This window comes from Lissotriton helveticus, chromosome 12, assembly GCF_964261635.1.
Source record: "Lissotriton helveticus chromosome 12, aLisHel1.1, whole genome shotgun sequence".
NCBI classification, from domain to species: domain Eukaryota; kingdom Metazoa; phylum Chordata; class Amphibia; order Caudata; family Salamandridae; genus Lissotriton; species Lissotriton helveticus.
Window position 1 is genome coordinate 172,886,845 of NC_136073.1, and position 19,458 is coordinate 172,906,302.

The 19,458-nt window shown below is 45.4% G+C and overlaps 1 protein-coding gene across 1 annotated transcript in view; it reads left to right on the top strand.

Moving 5' to 3' along the window:
• Positions 1–19,458, top strand: part of ARRB2 (arrestin beta 2) — a 255,504-nt gene that overhangs the window by 228,978 nt on the left and 7,068 nt on the right. Inside the window, exons 11-13 of the mRNA XM_078668394.1 lie at positions 10,589–10,726; positions 11,573–11,656; positions 11,947–12,023. Of these exons, the coding sequence (XP_078524520.1) occupies positions 10,589–10,726; positions 11,573–11,656; positions 11,947–12,023 (299 nt within the window). The remainder of the gene's footprint in view (positions 1–10,588; positions 10,727–11,572; positions 11,657–11,946; positions 12,024–19,458) is intronic.

A 19,458-nucleotide genomic window follows, 5' to 3' on the forward strand; every position in this document is an offset into this window, starting at 1 on the left:
CAGGGAGTTTATGTATAAAGTAAACAGCATGGGGGGGAGGATGCATCCTTGGCGCACACCCCTGCTCGATTTAAACCAGGCTGTACGATTCCCTTCTTGGTTCATTCTAATAGATGCTTTTAAGTCTTTATGGAGCTCAGCCAGAAAATAGACAAGAGGAGGGTCAAGGCCTAGTTTTAACAACATGGACCACAGCTTAGCTCTGTTGACTAAGTCAAAAGCCGTTGACAGATCCATGAAGGCCACAAAAATTAACCCCTTTGCCGCCTTTGTGTATTTTTAAATTATCAGAAGCAAATTTAAACATTGATCCTCTGTGCCTCTTCCTGAACGGAAACCATACTGGGCATTGGACAAGATGTCATTATCCAATGTCCACTTATTAATTCTAGCGAGCAAGACTTTGCCGAGTATCTTCATAGAGGAGTCCAACAAGGATATTGGACGGTAACATTTGGGGTCACTTCTTTGTCCTTTTTTAAAAATAGGGACTATGATTGAGCATGTCCAGGTTTTGGGAAAACCCCCAACATGTACACAATTAAAAACATTTGCTAATATCATTGCCCACATCTCTGAATTAGATTTATAAAGATCCAAAGGAACCCCATCTGGACCAGGGGCTTTGTTCCCAGCAGAACCCTTTATCGCTGCCTCAACTTCAGTTTTACTAAATTCTAGTTTATGTAGCAAATCGGAGTAGCGAGGCATATGGAATGTCTCAGTGACTTCGTTACTTCCATAAATTACAGAAAAATGTTTAAGCCAGTCTGCTTCAGGGATGTTTACTTCAAGATCTGTATTTCGTGATTGGGCAAAAAGGGGGTTATTAATAATTGACCAGAATTTGGAGCTCTGTTTAAGGGTAGTAGAGTCCATTAAAGAAACCCAGGCTTCTTCTTTTATAATCTTTTTTCTTTCTTTCACCACTTTAGCGTAGTTCTTCCTCAATTTGGCTACCATTGACTTATCTCTAGGGGTATGTTTAAGCGCTCTCAGTAGTGCAGAGTGGGCTTTGGAACATGCTTGGTCAAACCAGCCATGAGCTGGGGCCGGTCCCCTCCTTGGGCTAGCTGTGAGCTCCTCTTCCACTCTAGAACAGATAGCCTCAAAGGCGGCGACTACCTCTTTCCCCCCCATTTCTGGGTCTCTGCAGGTCTCAAGTTCCCCGACTAGTTCTTGTTCTATCAGGGCTAAAAAGTCTTCAGGGCACACTCTACACCATTTTAGTCGCCTCCCTTGGTCTTTGCTCTTAACATCCTTCACGGAAGTGGCAAACAAGGCATCTTCAAATAGACCAAGAGACCCATCCATAACCAATGACACCGGATTATAATCACTGAACCCGCTTACAGTGGCGTTATAAAAGACTACATAATGGAGAAGACCTGGTGACATAAAGATATAATCAATAATCGACTCACTTCCCCATGCGTTATATGTTACCACACGATCATTTAAATAAAAAAAACCTGGTTCATATAAATCATTTAAAGATAACAAATCTTCCATAGCTGAACCCTTTGAGCTGTGCTCAAAATGAGGCAAAGTCGTGTGATCAGGGCCATCTGCAGCCTCAATCTGGTAATGTAACCCACACAAATGAACATTAAAATCTCTCATTAATATGAGTTGCACAAAAGTGGTTTGCTTTGACACATAATCTGTTAAAAAAGTAGATAAACCTTCTAAGACAAAATTTGGGGGACCCCCCTGTGTTGCATTGTAGCAGTTTATTAGAACTATCTTGTTTTTATCTCGGAGAAGAATTTCCAGTAGCTGAAAATAGTGTGAGGAGCTATTAATCTCCTTAACACTACCAGCTACATTAACGGAGACTAAAAACAACAAGCCTCCTCTATCCCTTCCCACCGGAGAACTCTGGGCTTTGACAAAGAAAGAAGTGTAGCCATCCAACCAAAATACATTGTCCCTTGACCAAGTTTCCTGTAAGGCCACTATGTCATACTCTTTAAGCTTTTTTAACCAAATCGGGTCTTCCTGTTTTGAGCGTAAGCCCGCAATATTCCAGGACAGTAACCTGACATTTCCCCGGCCGGGGTCAATTGGTGCGTCACACGATTTAGGTGGTATATTACAAGGTGAAATAGTACTAGCATTATCATGACCATAAACTTTCTTTCTTGTTTGGTCAGGGTCTAGTCAGTCAGTGTCTGCCTGAGTGGCAAGGACCGTAAATCTATTTGCCAGGATTAAATTATCTCTGGGCATGTTCCTTGGAGTATTAGCTGTAACACCACCCCTGGATTGCTTTGTAACCCATTGATTGACTTGTAAAGGCATAATTTCTTTGTCTGCTTCCCATGGGTTGATGTTATGATGCGGCCTGGTTTTTTCGCCGCCGACTACCATATGTGCTGGGGGATAGAAAAACCCCAGAGGCATAGCTCGAACGCCCTTGCCTACTGGGTCCAGGGGAGAGGCGTCCCAAAAAAGGCGGCTGGTTATATTGCGAGATTTAAAATTGACTATTACACAGTCACCAGCCACACATTTCTTTGTTTTGCCCACCCAATTTACCCTCCTGCCTGTCAGTATATTGTCTGCAATGTTACTTTCGCCCGAACAATTCGCATTGCACCAATTTTTGATATGATTAAGAAGGGTTTCGTGTGATTCTACCTCCCCGTCATCAAGTTTAGGCACATTAACCAATATTGCCACAAAAGGTGTTGCATCTGGTGGTAAATTTACTGGAGGAACCCTAACCGACCGCCCCACCTGTGAGCCTCGTGCCCTTTCCAATAGAGTGGAACTAGGCACTCTATCCCCAGTAGGCGTGGATCTGCCCTTTTCAACATTTCCTTTCTTAGGCACGGGGTCGTCAGTAGCCATAGGAATCACGGTACTGTCAGCTTTGGGGGCGGAAACCTGTAGAACTGGTGGACCTATCATTATTTGTGTGGAGGGCGTAGGGACCTGTTTGTTTAAAAAATCATTAATACGGTCACATTTCATTAAGAGGTCCTTGACACAGTCCTTCAGAGTCTCAGTTATATCAGTAGCAATCTGAATTAAGGCAGATTCCAGTCTGTCAGAAAAAAGTTTTTCTAGTAGGGACGAAATTCCCTCCTCCGTAATGTAAGTGGCACGTTGTCCCCCAGTCTGTCTGCTTGAAATATTCTCGATGTCACCAGAGAACTCAAAAACAGTAGGAATCACTGTTTCTGGCAATTCCGGGATAGGAAGTACAGTGGGGGACTGGGGCATATTTGGTCTACATGACTCAATAATAATCCTTGGTTCCAGCGGTATACAGTTAATGGTGGATGTGGTAGATGTACCTGAGCCCACTGGAATATAATCAAGGCCCAACTCACGCTCTGTGACCGCAATCTGGGTGGAGAGTTCATCCACTTTCGCAGTCAGATACGTGATAATGCTGTTGGTGTATTTAGGAACTTTGGCTTTCACTTCCCCCACCGCAGATGTTACTAGTTTTCGCTTACCCATAATGTTAAGGACGTGGCCCGTCCCGTCACTGGTCGTCCTTGGACGGCCTTAGACGGCCCGCCCTCTGCCCGGGCTCAGCCCGGCGACGCCCGCGCGCGTCCTGCGACGCGGAGGGAGCGTCCGACCTTTGAAGCGCCTCCGGGCGCGAAGAGGGCGGTAGGCAGGAAGTGCCCGCAAAGCTCACTGGGAGCTGTAGTCTCCAGCCGCGAAGATGGTGATGGCGGCGGCGAGACACACAGCGTTCCCCACCCAGGAGCAGCTCTCGGCGTGACCACAGGACCGCAGGACACAGGTAACTGCTTTGTTGACCCCCCGCTCCACCGAGGGAGCGTCCGACCTTTGAAGCGCCTCCGGGCGCGAAGAGGGCGGTAGGCAGGAAGCGCCCGCAAAGCTCACTGGGAGCTGTAGTCTCCAGCCGCGAAGATGTTACCCTGGCTGGATAAACCAGAGAGTGGCACTAGAGGTATACGCCATATACGACAAGAGGGGGGACAACTCACGACCGATCCGGAATTAATAGTGGCCACACTGGTAGACTACTTTCGAATAGTCTACACGCCGACCTCAGCTGTGACAGAGGAAGAGGTAGTGGAATCTCTGCGATCGTTAGAGATGCCAACGCTGACGCAATCAGCTTCCTTAGAGTTAGAAGCAGCCCCAACAATTGAATGAATGAATGAAACCCAATTTATAGTGCGCTACTAAGCCCAAAGGGCGTCAAGGCGCCTAGTCAAAATATCTAGATATCCACAAAGCAGACTTACTGGTAGGCTTTAATGAAACACCACGTTTTTAATGCTTTTCTGAAAAGGGACAGTGATGGTTGTGCCTTAATGTCAGCGGGGAGGGCATTCCACATTCGGGGGGCCATGGTGGCAAAAGCCCTGCCTCCCCATCTGACTTTCTTGATGCGCGGGATACACAGAAGATTCAAGTTGGAGGAGCGAAGGCTCCTGCTAGGAGAATAGCAAGTTAGCAAGGAGCCTAAGGCATCAGAGGAACTTGCCCGAAGTGCTCCAAAAGTCAGACATAGAATTTTAAAAACAATTCTGTGCTGAATCGGGAGCCAATGGAGATTTTTCCTAGCTAAGGTGGCAGAAAAAGACTTGGGAACATCCAACACAAATCTTGCCGCAGCGTTCTGCACGCTCTGAAGGCGTTGAATAAGGCCCTTATTGATTTCTGCATACAAAGCGTTGCAGTAATCCAGCCGGGAAGACACCAACGCGACTACAGTCTGTTACGTGCCTGGGGGGAGAGATAATGGACGATTCTCCTAAGAATCCTGATAACTCCCCAACAGGTAGCTACAGTTAGCGATTAAATCGACACAGTCTGGAAAAGCGCTGGGACCTAATGGGATTCCCATAGAATGGTATAAGCAAACAGCGGAGACCGTGAGCCCGCATCTATTGGCAATGTATAATGACAGTTTGGAAAAGGGTGAGCTGCCACTGGACCAGCGCATTGCGACAATAGTGGCAATCCCAAAACCCGGTAAAGACCCGTCCGAATGCACCTCCTACCGCCCGATATCCCTGCTGAACGCAGAAGCTAAAATCTTGGCTAAACTGTTTGCGAACCGACTGACGTCACACTTACCACACCTAATACACCCTGATCAATCGGGTTTCATGCCCAACGGAAACACATCCCTTAATCTCAGACGACTGCAAGGGGCACTGGCAAAAGCTCCCTCATTATTAGAACCGGCGGTGATATTGTCACTAGACGCAAAAATGGCGTTTGATATGGTGGAATGGCGGTATCTATTTGGAATCCTCCCACATCTGGGATTCGGTCCAAAATTTTGTGCTTGGGTGAAACTCCTATACACGAGACCTCTGGCTAGAGTGACTGCTAATGGGCATTTGTCGGGTGAGATACCATTAGCAAGAGGGAGGCGCCAGGGCTGCCCGTTATCGCCACTCTTGTTTGCGCTTGTGTTGGAACCACTGACAACATTGATTAGGAAGGCTCCACTGTTGAAAGGAATTAGATGGCAAGAGGGATGGGAAGATCGTATCTCCCTGTACGCCGATGATATCCTGGTGTACCTCACGGAATCGGAACACTCTATAACAGTGCTCCTTGACATCTGTGATGCTTTCGGGAGGGTTTCAGGGTATACCATAAATTGGTCCAAATCGACACTTTACATACTGAGGGGTCCTCCACCACAATTGCCAGTAAATTGCCAGTTAGTAATGGCTGATAGTTCCTTTAAATACCTGGGACTTCATATTACCCAAGATGAAGCAGAATTCCATCTCAAGAATCTGGCGCCACCCCTGGAGTGCTTGAGGAGAGATGTGGTCCACTGGGCGTCTTTGCGCCTTACACTCCTCGGCAAGGCAGCACTGTATAAGATGATGGCCCTACCCAGGTTTCTCTACGCCCTAGATAACACACCTTTTTCGGTCCCACCCCGATACTTCAAACAATTAGCTGCACAGGGATCAACACTTCTCTGGGGACACCGGCCTGCTCGTATATCGCAGACGAAGCTACATAAAAGCTGGTTCGACGGCGGAATAGCGCTCCCCGATATGCAACTATATTACTGGGCGGCACACCTCAAGGTTGTTAACCTGTGGATACATGCGCCCCAGCATGACCCAGCATATAAGGCAGATAGAGCGCAGTTGGGTGACCATAACATACTAGCAGTCCTCTATAATAAAGGATTAACGCTGAAACTAACGGGCCCCACGCGACACACGGCTGTCTTATGGCACACAGCGCACACACGACTGGGTTGGAGAGGGGTTATAACCAAACTCACCCCACTTTGGGACACAAAAAAACTGGGACAACTGCGAAACAGCAAAGGATTTACACAGTGGGAAAACATAGGAATCTCCATTGTGGGAGATTTATGGGACAGGGGCACAGTGATCTCTTTTACCCAACTTCAGCAACAGTATGAACTGGTACCAACCGAGACCTATCGATATGTGCAGATTAGGCATGCATTACTAGCTGTGATCCCGCCAGATACCAAAGTCCCCGAGGCCTCCCCACTAGAAGACTGACTACTGACCGATTACATGCAAAAGAAAGCCACATCTCTCACCTATCGAAAATTGATCAATAATCTGCCAGACCCGAAGACCCTCTTCACCCAGGGAGGTGGGAATCCCGCGCGTCTCCGACTTGTACAACTTAAAATCCTACATAGAATCTACTACACCAGACTTTTCATGCATAACATACACAGGGCACAAGACCCATATTGCCTTAGAAGGTGTGGAGTAGAGGGGTCATTCATACATACCATATGGGAATGTGCAGTGTTGGCAGAATATTGGAGGCAGGTAATGCGAACAATATCTCAAGTCATGGAAGTGTCCCTGATGCCAGAACCGCGTAGGTGCCTACTTAACATATGGGAACCTAAAGATCTCTCCCGTCATGGACAAATGTGGGTCACACTGGGACTAATGGTGGCGAAACGGAACATCGCACAGAAATGGGGCGAGTCGGAGTTTCCCTCGCTGACAACATGGTGTCGAGATATGGACCTGACTAAGGTAGCAGAGCGCACAGTATATGCTAGTCGAGGTAGCCCCCGTAAATGGACAAAGATTTGGACAGCCTGGAATACATACCGCGGGGACATATGTGACCCACTGCCGGAACCTGATGGAGATAGTTCAGATGAAGATTAATAGGGTGGGAGGTATGCAGAGGATAGCATCAAGGATAGGATTGTCACACCTTTGCATAATGTATGGCTGTTTTGAACTGGACATGGCTGTAAACTCCCATATGCTGATTTTACTATATGATTCTCTATGTATTGTCATCATTGCCGATTTGTTGAGAATGTTAATAAAAACATTTTTTTTTTAAAAGACAAATTTTGTTTTGCTATGTCTATCGAAAAAGCCTTCAACGCAGTCAGGTCCTAATCTTCCTCTAGACTCAAATAACCTTTGGTGATGGTCGAGGTAAAATATCGTCCGAGTATGCAGTCCCTCCCACCTGCAGGATACACTTGTCTGTGACAATCTATTCATTTGCATATAGATCTGGGCACCTTCTTGACCACGTATAGTGTATGAGCAGCTTTTTCCAGTGTGTATAATGCTCCCTATAAACACCCTATGTCTCAAGATTATCTTGTTTTGTACCAAAGGATGTATTTCCTAGAAGCAGTACAAACCTAGTTCCTAGCAATGCCACTGCCATTTTCTGAACAAGCAAGAAGGTGACCTACTCTGTCCTGTGGTGCAGGGTGGTTACTGCAGTGTGTCCTTTGGTCGAGGATTGCTCCATCTAGCACTTTTCTGTCAGGGCATTAGAGCTACCCAGCACACATAGTGGGCAAGCTTTTGAATGCTCCTCATAAATAGCATTAAATAGCATTAACTCGAGGACGAAGTATAGCTATTTAATTTGATATGTCATGTAGGTCATCTCGCATCTGATTTCATTGTGTGGCAGGGGAACAATAAGGTCGGCCATTGCACTTAATAGATAGCCGATGAGTTGGCTTCTCTGGGGAATGTATTTGTATTCAAGTGGCTTCTCTGAGTCCTTTAAATAATTCCTGACACTTATCAGTGCAAAGTATATGTTCAGCTCTCCATTAGCATTGGTTGTGTCCCAAAAAGGAATTGCTTAACAGATAATCTGGACTCAACATTGAGAAAGCCTTTTCCACTCTTCATCTAAGTATTAACCCTCACTATTTGAATATGGTTCTTTCTCTTTACCATCTATGATTAATTTGTGGCTTCTTTGGTTCCATATTCATGTGGATGTGCAAGGGGATAATTCTAAAATCATCTAGGCAGAGAGCATATTGCCCACTAATTAAATAAAGGTTACTATATTTCTGATTGGCTGTAGAAGAAAGATTAGTTTAAAGCTTCCATGACCTTGTCCTTTGTTTTTGTTTTTTGTCTTACCTGGCCATTTCTGTCAACTAAACTGTTGTCTGTGGATTGTCCTTTAGGGGACAGATCCAAGGGGAAATTCAAAACTTTTTGATTTTCTTTTCACAGGCACTGTTGAGGCATTTAATTTGACTCTGCACACATGCTCCGAGTTGGGAAGACTGGAAAGCTTTGCAATTTTAATATGGTGTATCTACATTACCACCCAATCCTTTCCCAATCTTGACCTCCAGTAAAATGAAACTGATGACATGGAAAGCCGCTTTTATGGCTGCAGTTGCATCTGTTCAGAGTGAAAAAAATGCCTGCTTTCAGTAAATTAACCTTGTAGAGTGTTTCACAAATAAATGGTAATTCATCGAAAACCTCTTCCCTCATGAAACCTGATGAGACCTCTGTATAGTCATTTAATGCTAATCCAAGATCTCAGGTGGAAATGTCTGCTCTTGATGTTGATGTAAACAAGACCTTGTTTAAAGTGTACTGTTTTGTTCATCTGAAAATTTCAGCCTTGGTAGTCCCCACCATGAAAGAGGCTTTCCAATCTAAGGGCCTGATTTAGATGTTGGCGGATGGGTTACTCTGTTAAAACAGTGACTGATATCCCGTCTCCCGCAATAATAAATCTTCTTTTTGTCTTATGGGATTTATATTTTAACGAACTAGGATGTGTGTCACCGTTGTGATAGAGCAATCCATCCGTCTAAATCAGGCCCTAAATTTTATTTGGTGGTCCTGAGCATTTGGTCTGGGTGTGTAAGTAACGCATACGGCTTATTGGACTTTGTTCCTTTTCTGTAAATGCAGTATTTATAGGAGTGTTGGCAAAAACAATAGTTGTGGCTATGAAATGGTGAAAACATTATTTTCCACTCCTTCCTTTGCATGTTGGAGCATATGTTATTTTCCCATTGTAAATGAAGACCTAAAAATAGACACATTTTTGGGGAAAAATGTATACTAAATGAGAAGTTCTTGGCTGACATGACATATTGTGCCGCACAAGCACATACATGTGCAGACAGGGACACAAGCATATAGGCACACAGATTACAGATGAAGCATTAGTATCAAAGGTAACTTTTTGTTTCAAAATGACACATTTGTAACAAAATTACATTAGTTGAAATGGGAAAGAGTTGAAATTAGAGCTAGACCTGTTGTAACACATTTGTAGTGATGAAAAGTCTTCATGATGTGATTATTTTGTATTCCTAATTTAACTTAGTTTATTACATTTTTACTTTTGCACTTCCATCTGTTGTACCGTCCTGTTGGAATGTTGTTGCTTCTGTATACCTTTGTTCAATACTACCCTTCTTGAGCCAATAGCAGTCTTCTTACTTTTCTCTGCTTCTATTACTTAGAATTTACCTTTTGCATTTTTATTCTTAGCTCTTTAGAAATTTTTTGTCTGTAAAATTGAAACTCATTAATAAAACTATCTTATCCAACGCACACACCCTGCCCCTGAATGTGAAGGGAGTTCCCATTTGGAATACTTTTTTTAAGGATAGCAGATCTATTGAGTGATGTTAACTAAAGGGGCATTGAGTTTTGCAACCAGTCAGAAAGATGTGGAGACCCAGATAAGAAAACGCAATTAACAGGTGTCATATTAAATAATCCAAATACTACTGGGATGTTCTCGATTACCTTCTACCAGTTGCTTCATTCTTTTGTGGATCCCAGCAGCTCTCTGTATGAAATAGCTGAAATAGCTACACATGGTTTGTGATTGATTGGGGAGTGCTTTCGGCTCCTAAGTAGTTACTGGTCATATACATACAAAAGTGTCTAAATTAGATACTTGTGACTCCGCCACTGCATTATTTTCTAAGTCCCCACTTGTCAATCTCTGAAAAAGTCTAGTATTATTGATGAGATACGTTAATTGTCTTGTACACAGCATGTCCACAAGTTTTGTTGGATTTCAGCACTGATGATTTGCAATTTGAATTTTGACTTGTTATTGCATAGTCCAAGTCCATTTAATCACGTGTTTTTCTGATGCATGCTAGATGAAAACCCACACTTGGATGCAGGGCATGATTGCATTCCATCCTCATATCAGTGCAGTTTTGTCTATGCAGAAGTCAGGCCTGTGGGTCTATTTTGAGAAGTGTCTGTGTCTGTGTCTGTGTCTGTCTGTCTGTCTCTGTCTGTCTGTCAATCAGTCATAGTAATTCTCTGGTCTCTCTTTCCACTAGTGACCAGGTCTCTGCCAGCTCCACCTTTTGTAAAGTCTACACACTGACGCCCCTTCTGACCAACAATCGTGAGAAACGGGGCCTAGCTCTGGATGGAAAACTGAAGCACGAGGACACAAACCTGGCGTCCAGCACCATGTAAGAAATTAAGGAAGTCATCTAGGAGGTTGTAGAGAGGGGTCAGTTTGAGGAGCAGGGTTGTGGAAGAAGGGGCACTATGGGTAGCCTGCATTGGGCTATGGCAGATGGGGCAGTGTCTGGAGCAGGACAACAATGGGGAGCCAACAAGGCAATCTTGATGTGCATTAATGTGAATAAAGAGAGTATGAATTAGACACCTGGAGGAACGTTCTTTTTGGAGAGACAGCAGTTTAATTTGAAAGAAGGGAACCATGTTGAACCAGTGAGCTTGGGGAGGTAGCAAAAAGTGTTGTCTGTAGTGGTAGTGGAGGAGGTGTACTGGAGAATCAGCAGAGGGCCAAAAAAGGAAGCACTGCTGAGGGACACACAGAACGTATTTGGGGAGAACAGTTTTGGGGGGCAGCATGAGATGTTGGGGATGGACACTAGTGGAACCACCAGTAGTATCTACTGGTGCACGAAGCTTTACCAGGAATGGATGGTATTAAGGCGGAGTTGATGATGTGCCGAGCACAGTAATTTATGAGAGAGTGCTATGGAAGCAGGGGTTAGAGAGGGGACATGAGTGGAATGCATGGGTCAGAGAAGGGGAAATTTAGAAGTAGATCATTGGGTGCTGAGGACAAATAGGAAGGCACCAAAAGATTTAACTTTGCTAAGATACCAGGGTAACAATAAGAAGTTGATAAAGGTTGAAAACAGCACCAAACAATGTATATGAGGGTCACTAAATGTGCCATCTACCACTGCATAGGTAAGTGGGCAGCAGACCAGGAGGGTGCAGCAGGTACCAATAAGTATCTAATAAAGACATATGCTGACTGATTGGCAATTTCATTGCAGAGTTAAAGAAGGAGCAAATAAGGAGGTGTTGGGTATCTTGGTGTCCTACAGAGTGAAAGTGAAGCTGGTGGTATCTCGCGGAGGGTGAGTACTGTACACACCTCCTCAGCGTCACTCTTAGTCTTTCTGGCTTCCCCTTTCATTCTTGTCCTTTTTCATGCGGTCTCCTTTTCTCCCTTCTCCAATTTCGTTCTCCTACACATTTTTGATAAATCTACTGAATGTTTGATAGCACTGCCTCATTTCTGTTGGTGTACCCAGCCTCTGCCCTCTGTTAGTCTTTTACTCACTTTTCTTCTCATTTTTCCATCTACCCTCCTTTTGTCTGTTCTCCCCTGAAAATTACTGCTTTCCTTTTTGCTTCCTTTCCACAGGGATGTGTCAGTAGAATTACCCTTTGTTTTGATGCACCCTAAACCTCCAGAGCAGACATTGTCACGACCTCAATCAGGTAAGTTATAACTAGAGTACTACTGCCATTTCCACTAGGTGTTGGGCCTGGTTTCTTGTGACATTGATATCCCTCAAAATATACATCTGACACTGAGCTATGTCATAATTAGGGCTCCCGGTTTTCCGTTTAAACGGATTTTTACATATAAATACAGACGGAAAACAAGTTTTCCTTTATCTGTATTTATATATAAAAACCGGAAAATACTAGTATATTTGTTATTGACGTCAATAAATCACACCCCCGGCCATCTAGTGTCTCCCCCTACTTAGAGGGTTAAGAGGTGTCAGCACAGCTAAGACAGCTTCCCGGCGTGCACACGGCGCACCCGAGTACTTCACAGGACTTTGAAAGACCATTTACATCTTAATGAGGCTTTGTTATTCACCCCTCGGCCCCCTGCCTCCTGACTCTGCCGATTGCTCCAGCCCCGGTCTTTTCCTCTCAGACTGGACTACAGTGGTTCTCGGGCCCGAGGCGGGGCTCGCTGCCGAGGTGGGTGGCGAGGGGTGAGAGCAGCCCCTACAGAATGCAGGCCCAGGCCCTTGATTAGAAGCTCACAGGGGGTCGGAAAGTAAACCGAGGAGCCCATAACGGTGCAGCTCGGAAGACTCCTACCACTGGTCGGAGTCTTCCGAGCTGCATCGTAATAAGCCTTTTACGTGTTGAGACACCTATCCACAGGTTTCACCACGGTGCAAGAACAATACACCCTTTTAAGGGCTGCTCAAAATGTGATTTTCAATAAATAAAACAGGAGCACTGCATTTGCCTTTACTTATCATGGTTTACAGATCATACCTATGGTGGCATCTGACATAAGGCATCATTGGCTTGTCACCATAACTAATTCAGGACAAGAGTACTGAGCATAACCTTTCCAACATGGCATACGGAAGCATACATCTTCCGTCGAATCCAATGCTGCAGGTAAGGTACTCAACAGGTAGTTTGAGTCAAAGGCCTTCTCTTACTAGTGATTCATTAAGTTATTTTTCTGTACATTCTATAAAAGTGGCCTGTTGGAAACAACTACAAGAAATTTCAGACATGTCAAATTGACCCACACGAGGTGTGTGTAGCTCGTCGAGCACTAAATGTATTTACTTTGCATTCTGATGCTTGAAGTCCTGGCATTATGTTGGTAAAAAAGACAAGAACGAGAATACAAACTACAGAACCCAGAACTAGATGAAAGATTTACACTTGATGTGATACATCTTCAGGTTGGAGCAGGTTTGTAAAGCAAGCCTAAAAAGGTCTGGAACTGGCTCATCTTCAATTTCACTGCATGTGGGTCATTTCGTCAACAAAAAACGCAGAGCAGATAAGGCATTTATCACCCAAAACACCATTATAGAACAGCACAGTGCACCTAGTTTTTACACTCCAGCTGTGTGCAATACTTGCATTTGGAGTCTTGCTGATGCTTTCATAAAATTAGGACTACAACTCCCAGAATGCAAATCATAAAAGTGGACTGAAGGAGCTATTTATAAATGGGCTTGGGCAGCTTGGAACTCTGGAACAATCTATGACGTTTGCATAAAATACCCTCAAACACCTGTCCAAAGAATAACTGACATTCCGTAGTATTCTGGGGTAACTGGGAGAACTGTTAGTGGCCATGATTAAGTTGTCTTTTATCATTGAGGCCCTGAAATTGTACTCAAATCCATCAGACTTGGGAGGGCTCAGAGCCCCCCTTCAAGTTTAGATATCTAAATGCCTTTTCTCGCAGAGATACTGAATCTCCTGGAAAATTGTGACACGTCGTTTTGTGCATGTTTAGGTCTCGCCTGTCGATGCGCATGCGCATCGAGCAAGCGAGACTATAGGGGATCATCGACTCTTTATCTAACTTGCAAGGAATCGTGGCGATTCCTTGCAGTGCCCGTGACTTTTAAGCTCAATGCGCATGTGCATTGAGCTTAAAAGCGCGTGCACAGCCGCCCGCATTCCTCCGACACCTTTGAAGTGAAGCTTAGCTTCACTTCAAAGGCCCGGCTTCTTCACACCCACATGCCGCTCTGCCCCGCTCCGCCCCCTCCCCTGAGTCATCCTGCCTGCCCTCGAAGTTCCCCCCGCCCCCTCCCGCCACGCAATGCCTTTCGATTTCCAGCGCAACTGAAAACATGTCTGGAAATCTTTCATTTTATTAGTTTCCTGCTCAGGCAGTCTGAAGGCATAGTTCTAAGGTGAACGTGTGTTTGAGAGCCCTCTTTAAAATATTTTTTTAATAAAGAGAAGGAAATGTGTGTAGCATGCTTAAAATTGCACAAACTTTGTTTATTAATAAGATTTAGAGCGCAAAGCAGCTTTTATTTTCTCAGCCCAGCACCCGCTTCAGGGACGCCATGCTAAAGGCCATCGTCTTCTGTCATCACCGGCACTTGGGAGAGGGTCCGGGGAACATAGCTGCTTAGTTTACATTTCTCCTCACCACTGCGAGGAGCAGCCTCTGATGGAAAACCACCACCTCGGCCTTTCGTAGGGGAGCAATGACTCACCCCAGGTAACAGCAGGTTTGGTCCGGGCAGCACAGGGAAAGCAACGACACAGGGGTTTGTCCCAGTTTGTTTCACCCTTCATTTATTCTCCGTTGCTGCACATGCTCAGTTTGTTACAATGCGGTGCTGGCTTAAGGCAGCACACTTTCATTTTATCAGCAGGTCACCCACTTCATGGCCCTGTGCTTCATGAAGTGCGGCGGCGTGAAGCGGGCACTTTGTTGATAACAGAAAGGGCACAGCCGCCACACTTCTTCTCTCACTGGTGCGATGTTGGAAATTGAAAGGCGCACTGGGGCTGCACTTCTTCTTTTACCATGGCAGCTGTGTGCCTTTCTTTTATCAACAGAGCATTCTTGTGCAGTCTCCCTCACCAGGATTGAAAGCAGTTCACTTCTTATCACTCTATACAAAGGCTCCCATGCAGTGTCTCCAGCAACGTGTGCACGGTCTGCAGCGCGCACAAACCAAGCTTCACCTGTGATGCGCACTCACGCTCCCAGGGAGCCCCAGGCCGGGGGAGCCTTAAACACCGGCCACGGACCCCTTTCGCCCCAGACAGATGCATGAAAACCGCCGAGCTGTAGTAATTGCTTTTTAGATGGAAGGAATCCCAAAAGCTCAAGAAGCCTCAGCTTCTACCCCATAGGTAGTCTGTCTCTTCAAGGAGCAACTGCCCTATACAGAAAAAAAAATCAGCTCGTATTCCTACCTGGCCGTTTGTCACTGTGGAATATTCATGTTTCTGCTATTTGAGCTGCAGCGCTCTGTTGTTCCCATCGTTGCTGCTAAACGGGTTTATAAAGATATCTACAGCGAGGCTTCTAAAGTGGCCAATCTGTGCAAGATCACACTTGCTACCAAGCAACTGAGGCTGCTGCTTACAAATGCCATTATACGGTCTTGGTGAGATCACGTACAATGCCCCCCCTCCACTCACCCTCACCCTCACTCACCCTCAACCCCTCACTCACCCTCACTCACCCTCAACCCCTCACCCTCAACATCAACCCCTCACCCTCACTCACCCTCACTCACCCTCACCCTTACTCACCCTTACTCACCCTCACTCACCCTCACCCTCACTCTCACTCTCACTCTCACTCTCACTCTCACTCACCCTCAACCCCTCACCCTCACTCTCACTCTCACTCACCCTCAACCCCTCACCCTCACTCACCCTCACCCACCCTCACTCACCCTCACTCACCCTCAACCCCTCACCCTCACACAGTGGAATAGGTCTCGGAGCATTTGAGTTAGAGCTTTTAGAAATGTTTATGTTTTGTTTTTTTTAATTCTTTAGCATTGGCTACAGGAAACAAAAATGCTAAAGATTTACAAAAAAACCCATAAACAATTCTAAAAGCACTAACTCTAATGCTGCGAGACCTATTGCATTTCCAATGCTTGTTTTTATTTTCCTTTCAACTTGTTAATTTCACTTTGGCATAGATGCAATTAAATCAAAACTCGGTGATAAAGGACATTCTTCCACAATGCATAGGGGATTAGGGACTGAGTGAAAATAATTATATGAACACTGTTCACAGAGTTTTCATTAAGAATGAGGGTACTGTTTTGCAACAGCTAGCATTAACAGTCATAAATGCTCACTCTTTCGAATAGTGTGCTGCCAGATAGCACGGCAGGTGGTTTAATGCTAGCATTTATGATTTTGAAACTGCAAGGCTCTGAGACAAATGGCTTGTGATAGCACTTTTAAGCATATTTGGGACATTCTGCAAATGGCAACATTTTCAGACGAATGTATAGTGTTGACCAATAACAACCGAGTGCATGTGTGCATCCACAATTTAAATAAATGTGGAAAAATACTAGCTGTAGCGTCGTCTTTTGCTTGTGACAAAAATAAATGTGGATAAATACAGAAAAAATGGCCAAAAAATAAATATGGATAAATACAGACGGAAATGGCAAAAAAATAAATACCATAAAACCGGGAGCCCTAGTCATAATCCTAGGGATTCTCTCCTAACTCATTCGAGCAGCTTGCTGTATGCATCGTTGCTCTTCTAGCAGGACTTATGAGCATTTGAATGAGAGCATTAATAATATGCATGATTTACAGTGTGTATATCAATCTCTCTGCTGACGGCATAGGTCATCTGCATGATTATTTCCAAGCAGAGTTGAGTATTTGTTTTGTTAAGCCCCTAAGACTCAGGACTTCTAACATTTATTCTATGGCTGGCTGTATTGTTTTGAAATCAAAGGCACTAAATTAATTAAAACCAGAAAGGAAGCATAATATTCATGAATGCTGGATGCCTTCACTCATGTGTAAGATCACTGAAACAAGAGGCTGCTAGTGCCTAATCCAATTTACTATGCTGCTTTTGCCAACATTAGATTTTTCATTGAATCACATGTTTGAATTATCCCAGTTATCGAGGTGGGAGTCTCATGGTTACTTTAACGCAGTATAGGGTATCACAGACTGAAACGGCCTCAAACTAGTGTTATTTCACTAACTCAATCACCTCATTAGAAAAGACTTGGGGCCTCATTTAAATCTTGCTGAGCAAACCCCAATTAATAATAAAAATGTATCTATCCCAAATAGCACAAAATGTAAATGAAAGGTCTCATAATTATTTAAGATAGGGAATCCGTTTTTTCGAAATATATATGATATTTATAATTAAGTTTTTCCCGGCCTTCAGACCTGAATAAGCCATGGCAATCAGGTTCACATAATTACATTCCTCTGTTTTCCCAGGGTGGGGCAGTTTTTCAGACTCCGATATTGCACCCAATAGGTTACTCATAGGATGGGGAAAAGGCTCTCCAGCTGGGTTCTGCCATTCTGTCAGACGTTGAGGTTGTGGTCCTTCCAATTCTGAATATTAACTTTGAAGCCAGACACTGCCAAATGCTTCAAGCTGCCTTAAGAACACCTGCAGTGAGGAATAAGGCTGGGCGAGGGTCACCATTATATTATCTGTATAAATTGCTATTTTGTGTTCCTGGTGGCTTATAGTGATGCCCATAATCTGTGCCCGAGGTCCCATATGTAGGGCAAAAGTAGTGGTGAGAGTGGGCACCCCTGTTGCTGACTCGGGCAATATGAAAGTCCTGCGAGTTCCAGCCGATAACCCGCACCTAGGCAGGCTGGTTTGGGCAGCATAGGTGCACCTAACCCACCTTTGGAACCATGTACCTAGACCCATCTTGGACAAGGGAACTATAGAGAGGGTTCCCGGTATCAGAAATAGGCTGTGGTTGTTATTCCCGCTATTGTCTGGTCCCAAAGAAGGACGGAGGTCTTCGTCCTATCCTTGACCTCTGAGCCTTTGACTACTTCCTCAAAAAGGAGAAGTTCAAGATGCTCACCCTAGCTCAGATCCTGTCTGCCGTGGACCCGAGAGACTGGATGGTAGCGCTGAACTTGTAGGATGACTATTTTCATATCCCTGTTTTGACTGCCCATTGTTGCTCCCTGCAGTTTACAGTAGCCCACGAGCACCTTCAGCTTGCGGTGCTCCCCTTTGGCCTCACCAGTGCCCCTCGGGTGTTCACGAAGGTGATGGCGGTGGTCACAGCTCATCTGCGGAGATCAGGGCTTCCAGTCGTCCTCCCTATCTCGCCAACTGGTTGTTGAAGGCGGGTTCGTCCCAAGAAGTCGTCTCTCACCTCCAGACTACGGCGAACCTCCTTCATTCGCGTGGGTTCACTATTAACGTGCCAGAGTCACACCTGACATCCTCCCAGACTCTCCCTTTTATCGGGCGGTTCTGGACACAGTGCAGTTTCGGGCCTATCCTCCCGAACGGCGGGTTCATGCTATTCAGGCTATGATACCGATGTTTCAGCCTCTATCTTGGATTTCGGTGAGAATGACTCTGAGGCTGTTTAGCCTCATGGCCTCCTGCATCCTACCATGTGGTACTGCAGCAAGCAGGACAGGGTGGGGTCGTGGACCCTTGTTAAATGGGCCTGCGCCTCTGGACTTGAGTGGAATGACGGGGCATTTCCCTGGTGGTTCAACATCTGGCCGGTTCCCTGAACGCCAGCTCTGACTAACTCAGCTGACATAGCGGATCACGAGTGGGTCTCCATCCGTAGGTCGCACAATGACTCATTCAACAGCGGGGAGAGCCTTGGTTAGATCTGTTTACCTTCGAAGAGAATGCACAATTTCAGCAATTCTGCACGCTGAAGTTTCCAAGGCGGGTCTCGCTCTGAGACTCATTTCGTCGCAAGTGAAGTTCAGGCCTCCTGTACGCCTTTCTGCCCATACCACTCCTGCCAAGAGTGATCAGGAAGATCAGGAGCGACCGGGTACAAGTCATTCTTGTTGCTCTGGACGGAGCATGGAGAGTCTGGTATCCCAAGCTTTTGCAATGGTCATCGATCCTCCAATCAGCCTGCCCCTTTGGGAAGATCTTCTGTCACAGCAGCACGGGAGTGTCGTCCATCCGAACCTGACCGCCCTCTGCCTCCTTTCGTGGAGATTGAGCGGCGACAGTTGACCGCTTTCAACCTTCCTCCCGAAGTCTGTGAGGTTATTCTGGCAGCCAGGTGTCCCTCCACAAAGTCTGTATACACCTGCCGATAGAGCAAGTTTTGTAAATATTGTACAGAGTGATCTGTGGACCCTCGTTCTGCCTCCCTGTCAGACATTCTCCTGTTTATTCTTTCTTTGGCCTTGCAGGGCTCTGCTCTGGGCACCCTGAAAGGTGCATAGATGTCTGAAGGGGTTATCCCACTTGTTCCCCCCCGTCCCCCTTTTATCATGCCAGTGTAGGACCGTAATTCGGTCCTCACCCTTCTGATGTGTGCAGCATTTCAGCCGTTGCACAACTGCCTTCTACGGTTGCAAACTACAAACACAGCTTTTTTAGTGACAATAACCTCTGCCAGGAAGGTGAGCAAACTGCAGGCACAATCACCTCAGC